The sequence below is a fragment of the Rhodnius prolixus genome, unplaced genomic scaffold (assembly GCF_049639745.1).
Source record: "Rhodnius prolixus isolate KJV_2025 unplaced genomic scaffold, Rpr scaffold_24, whole genome shotgun sequence".
Classification (NCBI taxonomy): domain Eukaryota; kingdom Metazoa; phylum Arthropoda; class Insecta; order Hemiptera; family Reduviidae; genus Rhodnius; species Rhodnius prolixus.
Genome location: NW_027411637.1, coordinates 6,411 through 22,579, shown reverse-complemented (window position 1 = coordinate 22,579; position 16,169 = coordinate 6,411). Strand labels below are relative to the sequence as shown.

At 39.7% G+C, this 16,169-nt stretch overlaps 1 protein-coding gene across 1 annotated transcript; it reads right to left on the bottom strand.

The window, feature by feature from the left end:
• Positions 1 to 6,602: 6,602 nt before the first annotated feature.
• Positions 6,603 to 8,716, bottom strand: LOC141462261 (uncharacterized). The gene is made up of 2 exons (XM_074143967.1): positions 7,380 to 8,716; positions 6,603 to 7,065 (listed from the first exon to the last, which is right to left on the bottom strand). The coding sequence occupies exons 1-2, from the start codon at positions 8,714 to 8,716 to the stop codon at positions 6,603 to 6,605; spliced, it is 1,800 nt and encodes a 599-aa protein (XP_074000068.1).
• Between the last annotated feature and the right edge of the window lie 7,453 nt (positions 8,717 to 16,169).

Genomic DNA, 16,169 nt, shown 5'->3' with positions numbered 1-16,169 from the left:
TGAATATCCAGTGTCTGACTGATTGAAAATTATAGTCTAATAGAGAAAGCTCTTTAATAATATAACCTCCTACACTGTCTACAAAACACTGGAAGTCAGCTATCAGCACGCCTGTTTGAGCCATACTGAACACTGAACTAGCTCTTCAAGCCTTCTTATACCATACGACGTACAATACCTGTCAAAGGATTATATTCTACCACCCTGTCGTGTATAATAAGACAATATGCAGTGGTGTTGGGCGGGAACATTCCTTTTGATTCAAAATCCAATCTAACATCTACCGGGCCACATTTAATAGATTCACACTGTTTAGAACAATCTATTACAATTAAGGGTGTTTTCTCTTTGAAATTTTGTAAAGAACTTAGAGGATACATTTGTTCTCCATAATATGACATTTGAAAGGAAGCATACATATGATATAGAATGGCAAAACGGTTAGAGGAAAAATCTACATTCAAATCACCGTATGGGAAAGCTTTACAATTAAGATAAAGTTTTACATTTGAAATTGAACAGTGGTCAAAGTGACTAGCGTTGCTTTCCACATTATTAGCACGTCCTGTTTGAAAAGCTAGAATGATATATCGGGGCTTTTCCATTTGACTAGATGTCTTTACTGACCAGATTTGCCTCTAAATGGCCGGGAACAAAGGGTATCATAGAGTTCCCAACTTCTAAAACTTAGAGCAAATACCTTAGCGGATTTAAGATGACGCATAAGAGCCAATCTCTGATGTTCGTTGACTGTTACATACGGCAGCATCCAGCAAAGCTTCACCATTTCAATTTTACACCTCTCCACCGCTTGTTCTTCATTCAATCTGTTGAATGTGTAGCATTTCCATCTTGTCTGCTTCTAACAAGTATCAATTCTTGTTTAACATTAATCACAATTTTCTGGTAATCTTCACAAAATCCCAGCAGCGATGATAGCGGAATGCATAAATTAAAACATCCTTCTGCTGAAGTGATGTTGAGAGCATCGCTTTGGGGATAGCACCAGCCCCAGTTTGTAATATACTGGCAGCCTGCCTTAAGCGAAACCATTCCTTTAAGTGTACAAGCTATTCCTGGGTTTTTTACTCGATCTATTTCAACTCCACTTAGTTCGTATCTTATTTCATCAAATAGAAATGCAAAAGCATTATTGGTCAATTTAGATGAAACAGGAACTGCAGAGCCGTCTTCCTTTAAAAACTTGCCTTCCATGTAGAGCAAACTTTGACTGGGTAGCGTATATAGATCTTGATATTGTACACTAATGCGTATTTCATCGCCTGGCAGTAGTTTTGAAGAAGCATATGGGTGATGGGAATGCAATTCTACGCACTCGATTGAATTGTCAAACTGACATTTCTCTTCCAAATCTAACACTTCCATGATGATGATAGAACGTAGTAACCTGCAGACTGAAGAAATCGAATACTGCTTTTGGTCAGCGATGTTCGCTCGGCAACTGTTCTCACTGGAATGATGCTCTTTTTCTCCGCAACTGTCCTTTTATCCCCTCTTCTAAAGTCTAAACCCATCTCAGTCTAGTGATCAAATGGCCAACTTCAGTTGTGAGCCTCTCTTTTATAAGATATCCAGCAGGAAGAGTAGACAAAACTGACCGCAGTTGTTAGTGCCAACTTTCTGATACAGCTTCCTGTTCCATGAAATTCGGCTTCCCTTTACATATCGGACAAATTCAGAAGGGGGATTGGCACCACTGCTATCGAAGAATTGAACATATTCTCCTCTCTTCTTGTAACAAACCCAGTGAGTACCACTGCCAACACTGCTATCCAAATTAAAAATGGCTCGTTCATTTTTCCATGGTTTCTTTGGAATTTCATCAATCATGAAACTCCTCTGAAATGAGGAATTTTATTTGATTTCGCCAACTTAATTAGATCAAAATTACTTAGCCGCAGGAGAGGTAGCGTATCCAGCATTCGTTTAGCTTTTCCACTCAATTTTGAAGATTTGCCACCCATCCGTCTAGGAGTGGGGATGATTCTCTTCTTTTTCTTCTTATCTTTAGCACGTCTCATGATAAACTGAATCGTTGTTACTTTTTTCTGGCTTTATATATGAACATTTTTAACATTCTCCCAACTGTTGTGTGAATTATCTAAGCCCAACCATTTCACCAAAATTCTATCACCTTTTCGTTTAATAACCTTCTCCACTAGGTAACTGTCGGGATGTTTGGCCAGCTGCAGTTCCTCTTGATAGAAACCTCCAGCAATCATTTGCCCCTTATAATCTTTCAGATGATAGGTGACCGGTATGGTATTTTTCACTTCAGCAACTTTAAATATTTCTGTAGACCATGAAGGGCAGTAGCCTTTAGCAAATTGCGCTTTATATTTGGATATGCGTACATGATCACCAGCTTTGAACTTGGGAATGCTGGCGTTTTTCAAAGTTTTCTTCGCATATACTTCACGTAACAGCTGCTCTTCTATTTCTTTTCCCCGTACTGAAGCCGGTGTCATTTTGATAGTTCTGTGTTTAGTGTTATTATATTTGTTCACTAGCGATTTAATACTGGTTAACCAGTCGTACGATCCTTGGAGACTAAATTTTTTCCACATTGCCGCTTTCAGAGTACGATTGAATCTCTCCACTATTGAAGCTTTTTAGTTACTATAGGAGGAATAGTGATTTATACCGTTCACGTTCATCAGCTTGCCAAATATCTTGTTGTAAAACTCTTTTCCATTATCCGTTTGCAAATTGTTTGGCTTCCGATCGGCTAATACTTTCTCGAATGCTTGACTCACTTCCAGGGCTGTCTTATTCTTCAGAGGGATCGCCCATGCATATTTGGAGAAACAATCAATCACGGTCAACAGATATTTGTGGCCTTTATTGAATCTAGCGTAGGGTATTAGTTCCACCAGGTCAGCTTGCCATAGGTCATCTAAGCCCTTCAGAAGGACTGCTCTTCTCTTGAAAACTCTTCTTGCTGGTCTGTGCAACTCGTTTACAATCTGTTCTTTAACAGAGGCCATGATGAAATAAAGCTTGCTCATGTCCACACTACGCTATTATACCTCCATCTCTCAGCTGGGCTTCAATACTTTTTATTTCCGCGCTGGCATTGTTGGTGCCAAGTAAGCTTCTTAATCGATCTACGAGCATGTTAGGATCTACATATCCGGCACCTCTTTTTGTTGAAAACAATTTTGAAATCACATTCTTGTATTTCATGTTTGTGTTGAGAACTTTAATTGGTCCGGAAGGGCTGTGCCCTTCTCTATGAGCGTTCGTTTGTTGCAGTATACTCTTGTAATTGGTATAATCCGTCTTTTTCACCATAGACAAGTTTGGATTTGTCATGAATAATAACTCGAAAAGACCTGGTGTGCCGAAATAGGTATTATCACCAACAGATAGAATATCTTTGCTGATGGAGACCACTGAGTCACCAATACTAAATCTCCGACCGTCATAAACTACACCATATATCATATCCAAGTCCTTGGTCTCATTTTTGACAAATTTTTTGATATATTTTGAAGACATTTCCCCAACTTCCTTCAAATAATTTGCTGAAATTTCCTTCCCTTCGGGCGTTTCTGCTTGTTCTCGTACCTCTTGAAGCGGGCTGTTTGCTTCAGCAGAAGCAGTAGAAGATAACTTTAGAACTTCCGGTTGCTTTGGGGTTGAAAGTTCTTCATGCCATGTTTTTGTTAATCTTGACGGTGGTGTTGTAGCCGATTCCAGCCTCAGAAATTTTAGTCTCTTTGGAGGTGGAAGGGGTGTTTCACAAGTAGCTACTTCCGGTTTAGGAGATTGTTTTAATTCAAGTAGTGGCTTTTCCTGCTTTTCCACCAATGCTTTCATTGGACTCAATAAAGGTTGATATTTCATTTTCAAATATTCATCGGTCTCTTCTCTGTTTCTTTTCAATAAATTACACTTTTCTTGATTCGCCTTTCTGGTTTCGATTATTTCACGCATTACAACGTCACTAGTTGACCCCTCCATGGCTCAATGAACAATGATCTTCAAGTACGTAGTTAAGGTATTATATAGGCTTCGAAACCTTTTCGATACCTTCCCTCATTAATCTGTCTATCTTTGTCCAACACTAGAAAACCATATCTATTTTCTTTCCAGCACCAGTGGCAAATTTTTCTAAAAGTTTTGAATTCCATGTCGGAATTGATATGGTCATCGTAAATTCTTCTCAAATTTAATTCATCTTGCCGAAAGAGTATTAGGAAATTTGCATTTTCTCTTACTAAGTGCTTAGGAACTCTAGTATAACTTTGACTTAGATAAAATATATCAACTCCACTGTGGCGCCCCATACAAAAATAGGCTCTTACATTATCTTGCTTGTCACATGCTATATCATCAAAAATAATTATTGAATTTGGCAGGGCCTCTTTAGGTGGGGGAACTTGAGAATTGTCTTCAAATTCAAAGTACCCAATATCTTTTAAAGGTTCTAAAATTTGAGCTAGCTTCCGGTACTTGGGCTGTTGTAATGACTTTGCAAACAAATATATATTTTCATATCTCAACCCCTTTGGATCGTATATTAAGCTCAACATCAGGTTAGTTTTCCCACAATTAGACGGTCCACATATTAAACATCTAATGGAATCTGGGAAAAGCGGACCGTGTTTGGAGCATTTCTTGGAAGAGGCCCTGTCGTCAAGGTTTTGCACGGAGAGGGTGTGATGTTGCTTTATCAAGCGCATGATGGGAACTAATAAGGAACGCTCTCTCGCTTCTGTATATATATATATAACTAAGCTATGTAATGGCACAGGAAATCTATCTACACTGCATTCACACACCCGCCACCAACATTCACACATCCTATTCACATAAAATAAAATAACAAACTAATGCCCACCACCTTTTTTTTTTATTTATTAATTTTTTTATTTTTTTTTTATTTTAATAAACTATTAATTAGAAAAAACTTAATACTATATACTAATAATAAATAGAAAAAATATTTACAAAAATACGTTTAAAAAATTAATAAATAAAGATTGCCTAGAACAATTAAAAAAAAAAAAAAAAAAGACCTACTCTAAACAAGGTAACCATGTACATAGTATATGAAATATACGAGGGTCGTTTGAAAAGTCCGTGCAAAGTCAGAGAGATAGCACTACTGGCACCTATCGAGGTTATGTTTAGTTAGTAGCATCTCTTGGAAGAACACACGCCAAGTTTCAGCCAGATCGGTCTATTTCTTTGTGTTTGGCATTCGTTTGAATCGAGGAAGTCGAGTGATTTTCAAAAATGGACGAAAAAGAGTTTCGTGTGTTGATTAAACACTACTTTATGAAAGGCAAAACGCCTGAGGAGACTAAAGAGAAGCTTGATAAACATTATGGTGACTCTGCACCTTCGATTAGAACAGTTTATAAGTGGTTTCAAAATTTCCGGAGTGGCCATATGGGCACAAGTGACGCTGAACGTTCTGGACGCCCCTGTTGAGGTTACTACTCCAGAAATCATTGATAAAATCCAAGATATGGTGATGGATGACAGAAGAGTGAAGGTGCGTGAGATTGCTAGTGCTGTGGGCATCTGGAATGAACGGGTACATAATATTTTGCATCAACATTTGGACATGACAAAGCTATCCGCAAGATGGGTGCCGCGATTGCTCACGCTTGACCAAAAACGAAATCGTGTGAAATGTTGCAAGGACGGTTTGCAGCTGTTCCAGAAGAATCCGCAGGACTTTAAGCGTCGTTTCGTCACTGTGGATGAAACATGGATACATCACTACACTCCTGAGACCAAAGAACAATCTAAACAATGGGTTACCAAGGGGAAATCTGCGCCAAAAAAGGCGAAGACCGTTCCTTCGGCCGGAAAGATTATGGCGACTGTCTTTTGGGATTCGCAAGGAATAATCCTCATCGACTATCTGGAAAAGGGTAAAACTATTACAGGTGCATATTATTCATCGTTATTGGACCGTTTGAAAAGCGAGCTGCAAGAAAAACGCCCACGATTGGCCCACAAAAAAGTCCTTTTCCATCACGACAACGCACCAGCTCACACATCAGCAGTTGTGGTCGCAAAATTAATGGAAATAGGGTTCCAACTCGTTTCGCATCCCCCATATTCTCCAGACTTAGCTCCCTCGGACTACTATTTGTTCCCCAATATGAAGAAATGGCTGGCGGGAAAAAGATTTTATTCAAACGAGGAGGTGATTGCAGAAACGAATGGCTATTTTTCAGACTTGGACAAATCCTATTATTCGGAAGAGATCAACAAACTAGAGCAGCGTTGGACGAAGTGTATAAGCCTAAAAGGAGACTATGTTGAAAAATAAAAAAGGTTTACCCCAAAAAATTAAGTAGTTTTTATTTTTGCACGGACTTTTCAAACGACCCTCGTATATATTTACAAAAAATCCACAACGTTGCGCAGGCTAGTCCGCTATGGTAAAGTGGCCATGGGCGAGAGTGTGAATGCGATCGACTAGATGGCGTTTGTCGTCGTGGGGCGAAAGGGATACTTTTCTCTGTTCGACGGAAAAGGGTTTATGTTCTTTAGAAATTATTGTTCTAAACGTTGTTGTAAACTCTTTTCCCTCGAACAGTGCAGCCATATAATCATCAAAGGTGATTTTTTTTATCTACGGCTGCCTTCTTTATCCCTTTCGCCCGCTTCTTCTCTAGGCCGCGGATGCGTACTGCGTACATCTTTGCGCGGAGGCCCACGAATTCAGATACAGGCTCTCCACTGGCTTCATCCTTGAACTTCCCCAACACCTTCTTATTTCTGTTGTTTTTACATGGATGTCCGTCAGGGTAGTCACTGGTGTCAAATTCGTCCATCATTGTAGTTATGTCCTCGTAAAAGTCTCTCGTCTTTACTAAGTACATGAGGCTGTCAGTGTCTGTGTATAAAAGTTTTAGTTTGTCAGGTCCGTATTTTGTCAGCATTGTAGCGTAGTGAAAGTCATACATCCGGACTTTGGACAGATCAAGAATGGCCATCCCAACATAGATTGGTTTGTTCATCGTGATCTGTTCAAAGTCCAGATGTACAGCAGTCAGCGTCTCAGAGTAGATCGTCCTGTCTTTAAAAGTCGCTATTAGTTTCCGTATTCTACGTTCGTCAGTTACCAGTTCTATTTTTGTTCGTTTTCGTACGTCCTCCATGAATTTGCCAAATACTGCGTTGTTCATTAGTTTGTAGAAGTCTTTGTCAAAGTCGTTGGTCGCCTGTTGTCTCATTTGGGTGTTGAGGTCGATGTAGGGGCGAAGCCAACGGGACTGCCTGAATCGTAGCGCTCTATGTACGCGTACCAACCGCAGACCTAAACCCATAGCCTGCCTCAAGTTGACGAAGTGAACAACGTATTTCTCCCTGTTGGTCATGGAGCCAACAATTTCTTATTAACCTGTCCCGGAGGCACCCTATTCTCCGGGAGAAGGGGGAAATCGTTGTGCAGTTCGTGCAACTCGGCCGGATACTCAATATCGGCTTCGACAATATACCCGAAGGGACCATCTTCCTGCATATTGCCCCAGTCTAGAGTATCCGGATCAGATACCCATTCGAAATCCCCGTAAGGAAGCGGATTTGACATTGCCCACCCGTACAAATTATTTGCATCTAGGTAGGCAATGTAGCTAGATTCCTTATGGGGATCTCGATCTGGGTACAGATAAGCATTATCAGCTTTACCATAGCGAAGACTGCACTGGCAAATGCCACCCCTAATGCCCCGCTCAACCATCAGGAGCTGGTCATAATCAGTGAGTAGATCTAACTGTACCCCTGTACACTTCAGCATGGCATCCCAAGCCAGTCCTGGGGCCGTGAAATACCAGGCAGGGTCCAGCGAATATGCTCTTATGCAAACATCTCTGAAATTTTCAAAGATGTCGCATAAGAGCATTACGTCCACTTTAAGGTAGAGTTCGCTGTACCCCCCTAGGGTTCTAATTTCAAAGGCCTCCCAAACTGACTGGGCATGCTGATAGTCTTCGTCCGAGATGTGGCATTCATTAAGGGTGCTATAGAATGCCTCCTTAGGGGGTAGAACCGTCTCCCTAAGTTTCTCGAACGAATCTGTGTAGTCGTAGGGGTACACTCCTTTTCTTACGACCAGATCCATCTTGTCGGCGGGGAAGAATTTGCCCGTGTCTATAAATTTAGTGTTGGGCAAATTCTTGGACAACCTATCTAAGCTAGAAGACATGAAACGGAAGGTGTCCACAAATCTGACGGTTAGAGCGCCCACTTGCTTGCTAAATGAAATGTATTTCTCTTCGCTGTTGGGGATGACGTCAATGCGACTTGAGTCATACCCCAACTGGCGAACAATAAAGTGGGCGTCATAGCCGCTCAGATTGTGGAGGAAAACGGGAAGGAAACGAGGAGTGCGGTAGAGGATATTGCAGGAATTGTGAGCAGGACCACGATACACACCAGTGATGTGATCGTGATCCGCCACTTTAGGGTCGGTTCTATTGAAGGGAAGATTACAGAGGTGACATTTTGGGGACCGTTTAAAGTCTTCCAGCTGAGATGGTGTCAGGGGTAGCATTGGCCGCTTAATGGAGTATACCAGAGCCACCTTCTCGGCCACCGCCTTTATGTAAGCCATAAATTTCTGTGCGGAAACTTCACCCGTATAGATGTAAGGTTCCGCAGGAAAATTGGCAGGAAGGCATTGGCGTATGTCTTCTGCAACTTTTACATAAGTGCAGAAACTCATAGGAAGGTGGCTCTGGTAGGGAGTTGTGTATGACCGGCCCAGATTGTTTCCGTTTGTATCAATTTTTTGTAAAATTGCCTCAAAATCAGCATAAACGACGAAGGGAACCCTCATTTGGTTTTGAATTTTTGTAAAAGATATTTTTGGAGGGGTCCCATCGTCGTTACAGGCTGGCAATACAATCCGGGTCGGTCTATTTACTCCACAATACTCCATATGTTCCCTCACCCGCTCAGCGATGCTTTCACCATCCAAGTTGAAATGGGTAAAGCACCGCTTACAAACGTGTACCCTATCTTTATGTTTTGTTATTTGACTGACGACTAATCTATCAAAATCTTTAATATAAGTGTAATGACTTCGGCCATTCTCTAAAGTCAGGAGAAGGAGATCGCGATGGTCTTCCTTCTCCTGCTTTACCACTTTTAGAGGGTACACGTTTCCTTTCTCTCCAAGGGTGAAAACATTTATCGTGATGTTGTTGTACTTTTCAAATTTTTTCACCTCATGGAGAGGAGTGGGGAAGGAAATGCAGTCAAAATTGTACCTGTGCTCTATATTAGCATACTTACTAACGCGTTGTGGATTCTTTGTGATGAAGCAAGAGAGTATCGCGTACTGAAAACACCGGTCATCTGTATTTTGGACATTGATGACGGCTTTTTTATTGGCAATGTGAGGAGGAAGAGGAATAAAGCTGGAGCCGCCGAGAGGGGTAAATTTATTAACTTATAAGAGGACTCCGTCGAACTCTTTTAGGCACCAGCCACTCCCCTTTAGTGTTGACTCCTCCATCTCTACTATAATCTTCTTGAAGCTCTCATTAAGAGAGTCGTCGTTGGAGGAGTCTTCATAAATGACTTTGTTCTTAGTCTTGAAGGCGCGATCACAAGTTTCACCTTTGATGTTTTCAAAGGTCGCCTCCAAGACCAAGTTATATTTCAGGGGAGAATCGCTGTCTGCCATTACTTCCTGAAGCAGACGACGCAATGTTTCTATCTGACCTGTTAGAAATTCCATTGCGTCGACTGCCCCGGAACTTGGAAGGAAAAAAGTTCGAAGAGTCCTCCCAAAGGCTGACTCCACTTCATACAAATGGCCTTGAGCTGCCTCAATACGGGCTCGTTTTGCCATGACTGGTGTTTCAGTACCGCAGCGTCGCAAATGAGCAAGCATCGTTTTTCGAGAAGAATACCTTTCTCTACAATTTGGACATTGGCGAGATTGCTCATTTGCGGCGCAAGCACGTTCATGACGTTCCTTATAGTCCCCCCGTAAAAATATTTTTGCACAATACTGACACTCCATTATTATTATTAAATTATTAAAACACAAAATAAATACAAATATATATATATATTTATAAAACACGAATGTAAAAATTAAGAATAAAAATGAATAAAGAATATAAACTAGACTAAGATTAAATTACTAAAGAAATATACACAAGAAGTAAAATTAACTATTTAAAATGAAATTAAAAATTGAAAACTTAGAAAAAATGAAATACTAAAAAAAGTGAAATAATACGAATATATATTTATATATTTGTAAAAAATTAATAAAAATAAGTACTTACAGTTTAAAGGAGGCAGGATGCTGGAAAAACTGTTGACGCTAAGAACACTAAACACTTTATGACCGCAGCAGAATTCGGAGCGACTTTTATAGCATCAGAAGAATCGATTATGATAATCGATTATTAGTAAAAACATCAAAAGCTATTGACTAACTATAAATGACGTCATACCCAAGGGTGGGAGATATCAGTTAGTTACTGACCAATACAAACAAGGCATGCTCAGACAAGCAAGTTGAGCAATATTAAGCCATATACAAATAATGAGATAAATAAAGAAAAGTTAATTAAAACTTATTTATATTTTATTAATAAGTTCAAAGTTCAACTTACTTTTAACTTCATAATAACAAAAAAAACGGTTAAAGCGAAAGAGGCAGCTGGCTACATGTCCAGACTTGTTGGAGCATGTTCAGGTAATCATACGTGTCATCCTATTGAGACTATAACGATATGTTCATACAGGTTTGTATAGTTGGTAAACGGAAATAATAAGATATATGCTAATTAGTTACGGTTGTAACAAGTTGTGTCATAATGTTTTAATTTTTTCTATATTTATTCAAAAATATAAATAAAACGGAAATAATATATGAGTCATCATATTGAGACTGCAACGATATGATCATACAGGTTTGTATGTAAACGGAAGATATGGTAATTAGTTAAGGTTGCAACAAGTTGCGTCATAATAAGTTCAAATTTTATTTAATTTTTCAAAAAAAAAATTAATAAATGCAGCGCATATGTATTTGGGTGCAATTGCCTTCTGTATTAAGATCTCACACAATTTACTGGAGTTTGCGCATGCGCAGATGATTAAGTTAGCAGTGTAAAACATATTCTTATTTAAATAGCAGTGGTTATATATATTACTTGAATTAAGAAATAAATCGATATTAATCAATACATATAGTCAATGTGATAATCGATAGGAATAATCGATATTGCAACTGCCTGCTGTATTAAGGTATCACACAATTGACTGTAGTTTACGCATGCGCAGTTGATTAAGTTAGCAGTGTAAATTATTTTCTTATTTAAAACAGCTGGTACAATTGACTGTAGTTTACGCATGCGCAGTTGATTAAGTTAGCAGTGTAAATTATTTTCTTATTTAAAACAGCTGGTACAATTGGCCAAGGTTTACGCATGCGCAGTTGATTAGGTTAGCAGTGTAAAACATATTGCTATTTAAACAGCAGTGGTTATATGCATGCGCAGATGATTATGTTAGCAGTGTAAATTATTTTTCTTAGTTAAAAAACAGCTGTTGGCATATATATATAAACTAACAGGTACGATAAAAGCTGTGGAAGGGAAAGTGGGGCTTGCTACAGAGACCTGTCCAGTGAGGTAATCATTTGGAAAAAAAGATGCAATTCTATTGACTAGTTAGAGTGTGACATAATTGTGGTGGGGGGTTAATGCTAATATCGCAGTCCAAATGCCAGTTCGGGTTTAGTTTTTAGTGAGTGTAGGTCGCGTCATCAGCAGCAGAAGCAGTCCAGGTGGAGGGGGTAAGTAAATAATTTTTCTATTACCTAAACTGAGGTTATCCATTTTTATTTAAGTTCAATATTTTTGTGATAGTGGGGGTAATTTAATTTTAAAAAAAAATTCTTGGTGAGGGGGGGTTAGATTTTTTAAAAAATAATTCCAAGTTAAAACATAAGAGAACATTCAAAACTAGAGTAAGCGAGACTACCACTGTGGCCGACTGGTGCAGATGACGTGTCTACCAGCACGAAGGTTGTAGGATCGAATCCCAGGTAAGTAAAAATAATTAAAATAAAAAAAATTCACCCTCCTGTCTATCAATTGGTGAGGGGGGGGGGGTGGAGGTATGTTTCATCGGCTGGTACGAGGTCCGCCATCTTGTGGTCAACAGCTGGTACGAGGTCCGCCATCTTGTGGTCATCAGCTAGTACGAGATCCGCCATCTTCTGTACTACAGCTGTTGGAAGAGACGCCATCTTGTAGGAGGAGCTTAGGAGGCCAACGAATACGACGACCTAGAGGTGGTGGGAGTGGTGGGGGTAAAGGTAGGTGTCATGTGATAAAAGTAGGGCTAGGGTGGGGGTAAAGGGATGTCGTCGAATTCGCTGATTGGTCGATTAAAAAGGGTGGGGTGGGGGAAGGAGCGTGGCCTAAAGCCCTCGTCGAGTTCGATGATTGGTCAATAAGGTGGGGTGGGGGTAGGGGGCGTGGCTTAAACCCTCGTCGAAATCGATGATTGGTCAATAAGGAGGGGTGGGGTAGGGTTATGGGAGGGGGGTGGGAGGGGAGGGGATGGCCGCCATTTTGTATTTTAGGTGTGCCAGAACCCCCAAATCCTCTCTACTGGATTTGAAAATACTGACTACAGACCAAGGAAGACAATTTGAGGGTGAATTGTTTCAACACCTCACCAGCTTTCTAGGTACAAAAAAAATAAGAACAACACCTTATCATCCGCAGTCAAACGGATGTGTAGAAAGGTGGCATCGGGCGCTGAAATCTGCTCTAGTGGCTCATTTAGATACCAGCAATTGTACAGAACTACTACCTACCGTATTATTGGGCTTACGTATCACAATTAGGGAAGATACAGATTTTAGCGTAGCAGAAGCCGTATATGGACAAACTCTACGTTTGCCAGGTGAATTTTTATCACCAAGTTCCAGTACTAATGATTTAATTGGGACAGTACTAAAATTAAAAGAGGTGATGTCCGACCTTCGCCCTGCATCATTTAGAAAAAGTCGCAGTCACATATTTGTCCATAAGACTCTCGACAAGTGCACTCACATGTTCTTGAGAGAGGACAAGGTTAGAAAACCACTGACACCTCATTACTCTGGACCATTCCCCGTGCTCAGCAGGACAGACAAGATTTGAACACTACAGCTGCCACAGCGACAGATCACTGTGTCGCTAGACCGCGTCAAGCCTGCCTTTTTGTTGGTGGATGAGCCGAATTCACCAGCACTACTTCCGACCCACGAACCATCTGTTAGTAGGTATGGGCGCCGGATAAAGCCGAATGTAAGATTTATGGACGTAGTTGTTGGGGGGAGTACTGTAACGGAGAGGCTCCTCCAATAACAACTGCATATCAATGGTAAAAACTATTACATGGGAAGTTTACAAGAAACATGTATAGAGAGAGTCCCGAGTAGAGAGGATTTGGGGGTTCTGGCACACCTAAAATACAAAATGGCGGCCATCCCCTCCCCTCCCACCACCCTCCCATAACCCTACCCCACCCCCTCCTTATTGACCAATCATCGATTTCGACGAGGGTTTAAGCCACGCCCCCTACCCCCACCACACCTTATTGACCAATCATCGAACTCGATGACACCACCTTTACCCCCACTCCTACGCCCACCCTTCTTAATCAACCAATCAGCGTACTCGACGACATCCCTTTACCCCCACCCTAGCCCTACTTTTATCACATGACACCTACCTTTACCGGTTCCACTCCCACCACCTCTAGGTCGTCGTATTCGTTGGCCTCCTAAGCTTCTCCTACAAGATGGCGTCTCTTCCAACAGCTGTAGTACAGAAGATGGCGGATCTCGTACCAGCTGATGACCACAAGATGGCGGACCTCGTACCAGCTGTTGACCACAAGATGGCGGACCTCGTACCAGCCGATGAAACATACCTCCACCCCCCCCTCGCTAATTGATAGACAGGAGGGTGAATTTTTTTTATTTTAATTATTTTTACTTACCTGGGATTCGATCCTACAACCTTCGTGCTGGTAGACACGTCATCTGCACCAGTCGGCCACAGTGGTAGTCTCGTTTACTCTAGTTTTGAATGTTCTCTTATGTTTTAACTTGGAATTATTTTTTAAAAAATCTAATCCCCCTCACCAAGAATTTTTTTTTTATTTAAATTACCCCCACTATCACAAAAATATTGAACTTAAATAAAAATGGATAACCTCACTTTAGGTAATAGAAAAATTATTTACTTACCCCCCTCCACCTGGACTGCTTCTGCTGCTGATGACGCGACCTACACTCACTGAAAACTAAACCCGAACTGGCATTTGGACTGCGATACTAGCATTAACCCCCCACCACAATTACGTCACACTCTAACTAGCCAATAGAATTGCATCTTTTTTTCCAAATGATTACCTCACTGGACAGGTCTCTGTAGCAAGCCCCCTTTCCCTTCCACAGCTTTTATCGTACCTGTTAGTTTATATATATATGCCAACAGCTGTTTTTTAACTAAGAAAAATAATTTACACTGCTAACATAATCATCTGCGCATGCATATAACCACTGCTGTTTAAATAGCAATATGTTTTACACTGCTAACCTAATCAACTGCGCATGCGTAAACCTTGGCCAATTGTACCAGCTGTTTTAAATAAGAAAATAATTTACACTGCTAACTTAATCAACTGCGCATGCGTAAACTACAGTCAATTGTGTGATACCTTAATACAGCAGGCAGTTGCAATATCGATTATTCCTATCGATTATCACATTGACTATATGTATTGATTAATATCGATTTATTTCTTAATTCAAGTAATATATATAACCACTGCTATTTAAATAAGAATATGTTTTACACTGCTAACTTAATCATCTGCGCATGCGCAAACTCCAGTAAATTGTGTGAGATCTTAATACAGAAGGCAATTGCACCCAAATACATATGCGCTGCATTTATTAATTTTTTTTTTGAAAAATTAAATAAAATTTGAACTTATTATGACGCAACTTGTTGCAACCTTAACTAATTACCATATCTTCCGTTTACATACAAACCTCTATGATCATATCGTTGTAGTCTCAATATGATGACTCATATATTATTTCCGTTTTATTTATATTTTTGAATAAATATAGAAAAAATTAAAACATTATGACACAACTTGTTACAACCGTAACTAATTAGCATATATCTTATTATTTCCGTTTACCAACTATACAAACCTGTATGAACATATCGTTATAGTCTCAATAGGATGACACGTATGATTACCTGAACATGCTCCAACAAGTCTGGACATGTAGCTAGCTGCCTCTTTCGCTTTAATCATTTTTTTTTTTTTTTTTTTTTTGTAATAGAATGATTGATATTATTTCCGGTTATATTTAATAATTTATTTACCTTAACCCTATAAAACTTTCCTGTAATTTTAAGTGTAAAAAGGAAAAATACGAATGAACAAACATTAATTAAAACATTTTATTTTTATTTAAAGGAAGTATACAAGTAAAATAATAACATTTATTTCACAGTATAAATTTTATTTAAATTCTATGTCATATCTTCCATTATTAAAGCCTTTGTACATTATTAACAGTTTTTTCTTTGATTGTTGGTAATCTTCCACCATTTCATCAGTTATCACTGCCGCAAATCTGCGTGGAAGGAAGATCCTCGTTGGGTAGTCCATTGTCGGGCCAATATAATGTAAATGGGCAACGATGGCATCTCCAAATTTAGTGTTGATTCTTTCGAATTGCTTCACTTCGTATGAGTATCCGGTTCTTAGATCTGATAATTTGCCAATGCCCGCAGACCTTGTATTCACATCATTCAAAAAGCTTGCCAACTTAGACATCTAAAAGAAGAATATTATATGAAAGTATCACATCATGATCAAAATATTGTTTCAATAAAAAAAGTATTATTACTTACCTTTGAAGTATGAAGTTAACCTCTCGAGCTGTGGGCAACGAATGACGAATTACCTTACAAGCTTCACTACTTTACCGTTACGGAGTCCCCCCCCCACTCTATGACGTCACTTATAGTTAGCCAATAGAATTGCGTGCTTGTCTTCCCCCTCTCTCTTTGTTGTGTCTCTCTCTCTCTAAGGTGAATCATACCTCCCACCTTTGATGCAGG

Coding starts and splice junctions, on each gene's coding strand:
- LOC141462261 (XM_074143967.1), bottom strand. CDS start 8,716: ATGAGTTTCTGCACTTATGTAAAAGTTGCAGAAGACATACGCCAATGC. Junction 7,066..7,379: donor GGACAGGTTAATAAGAAATT/GTTGGCTCCATG, acceptor TTTTAAAGACAG/GACGATCTACTCTGAGACGC.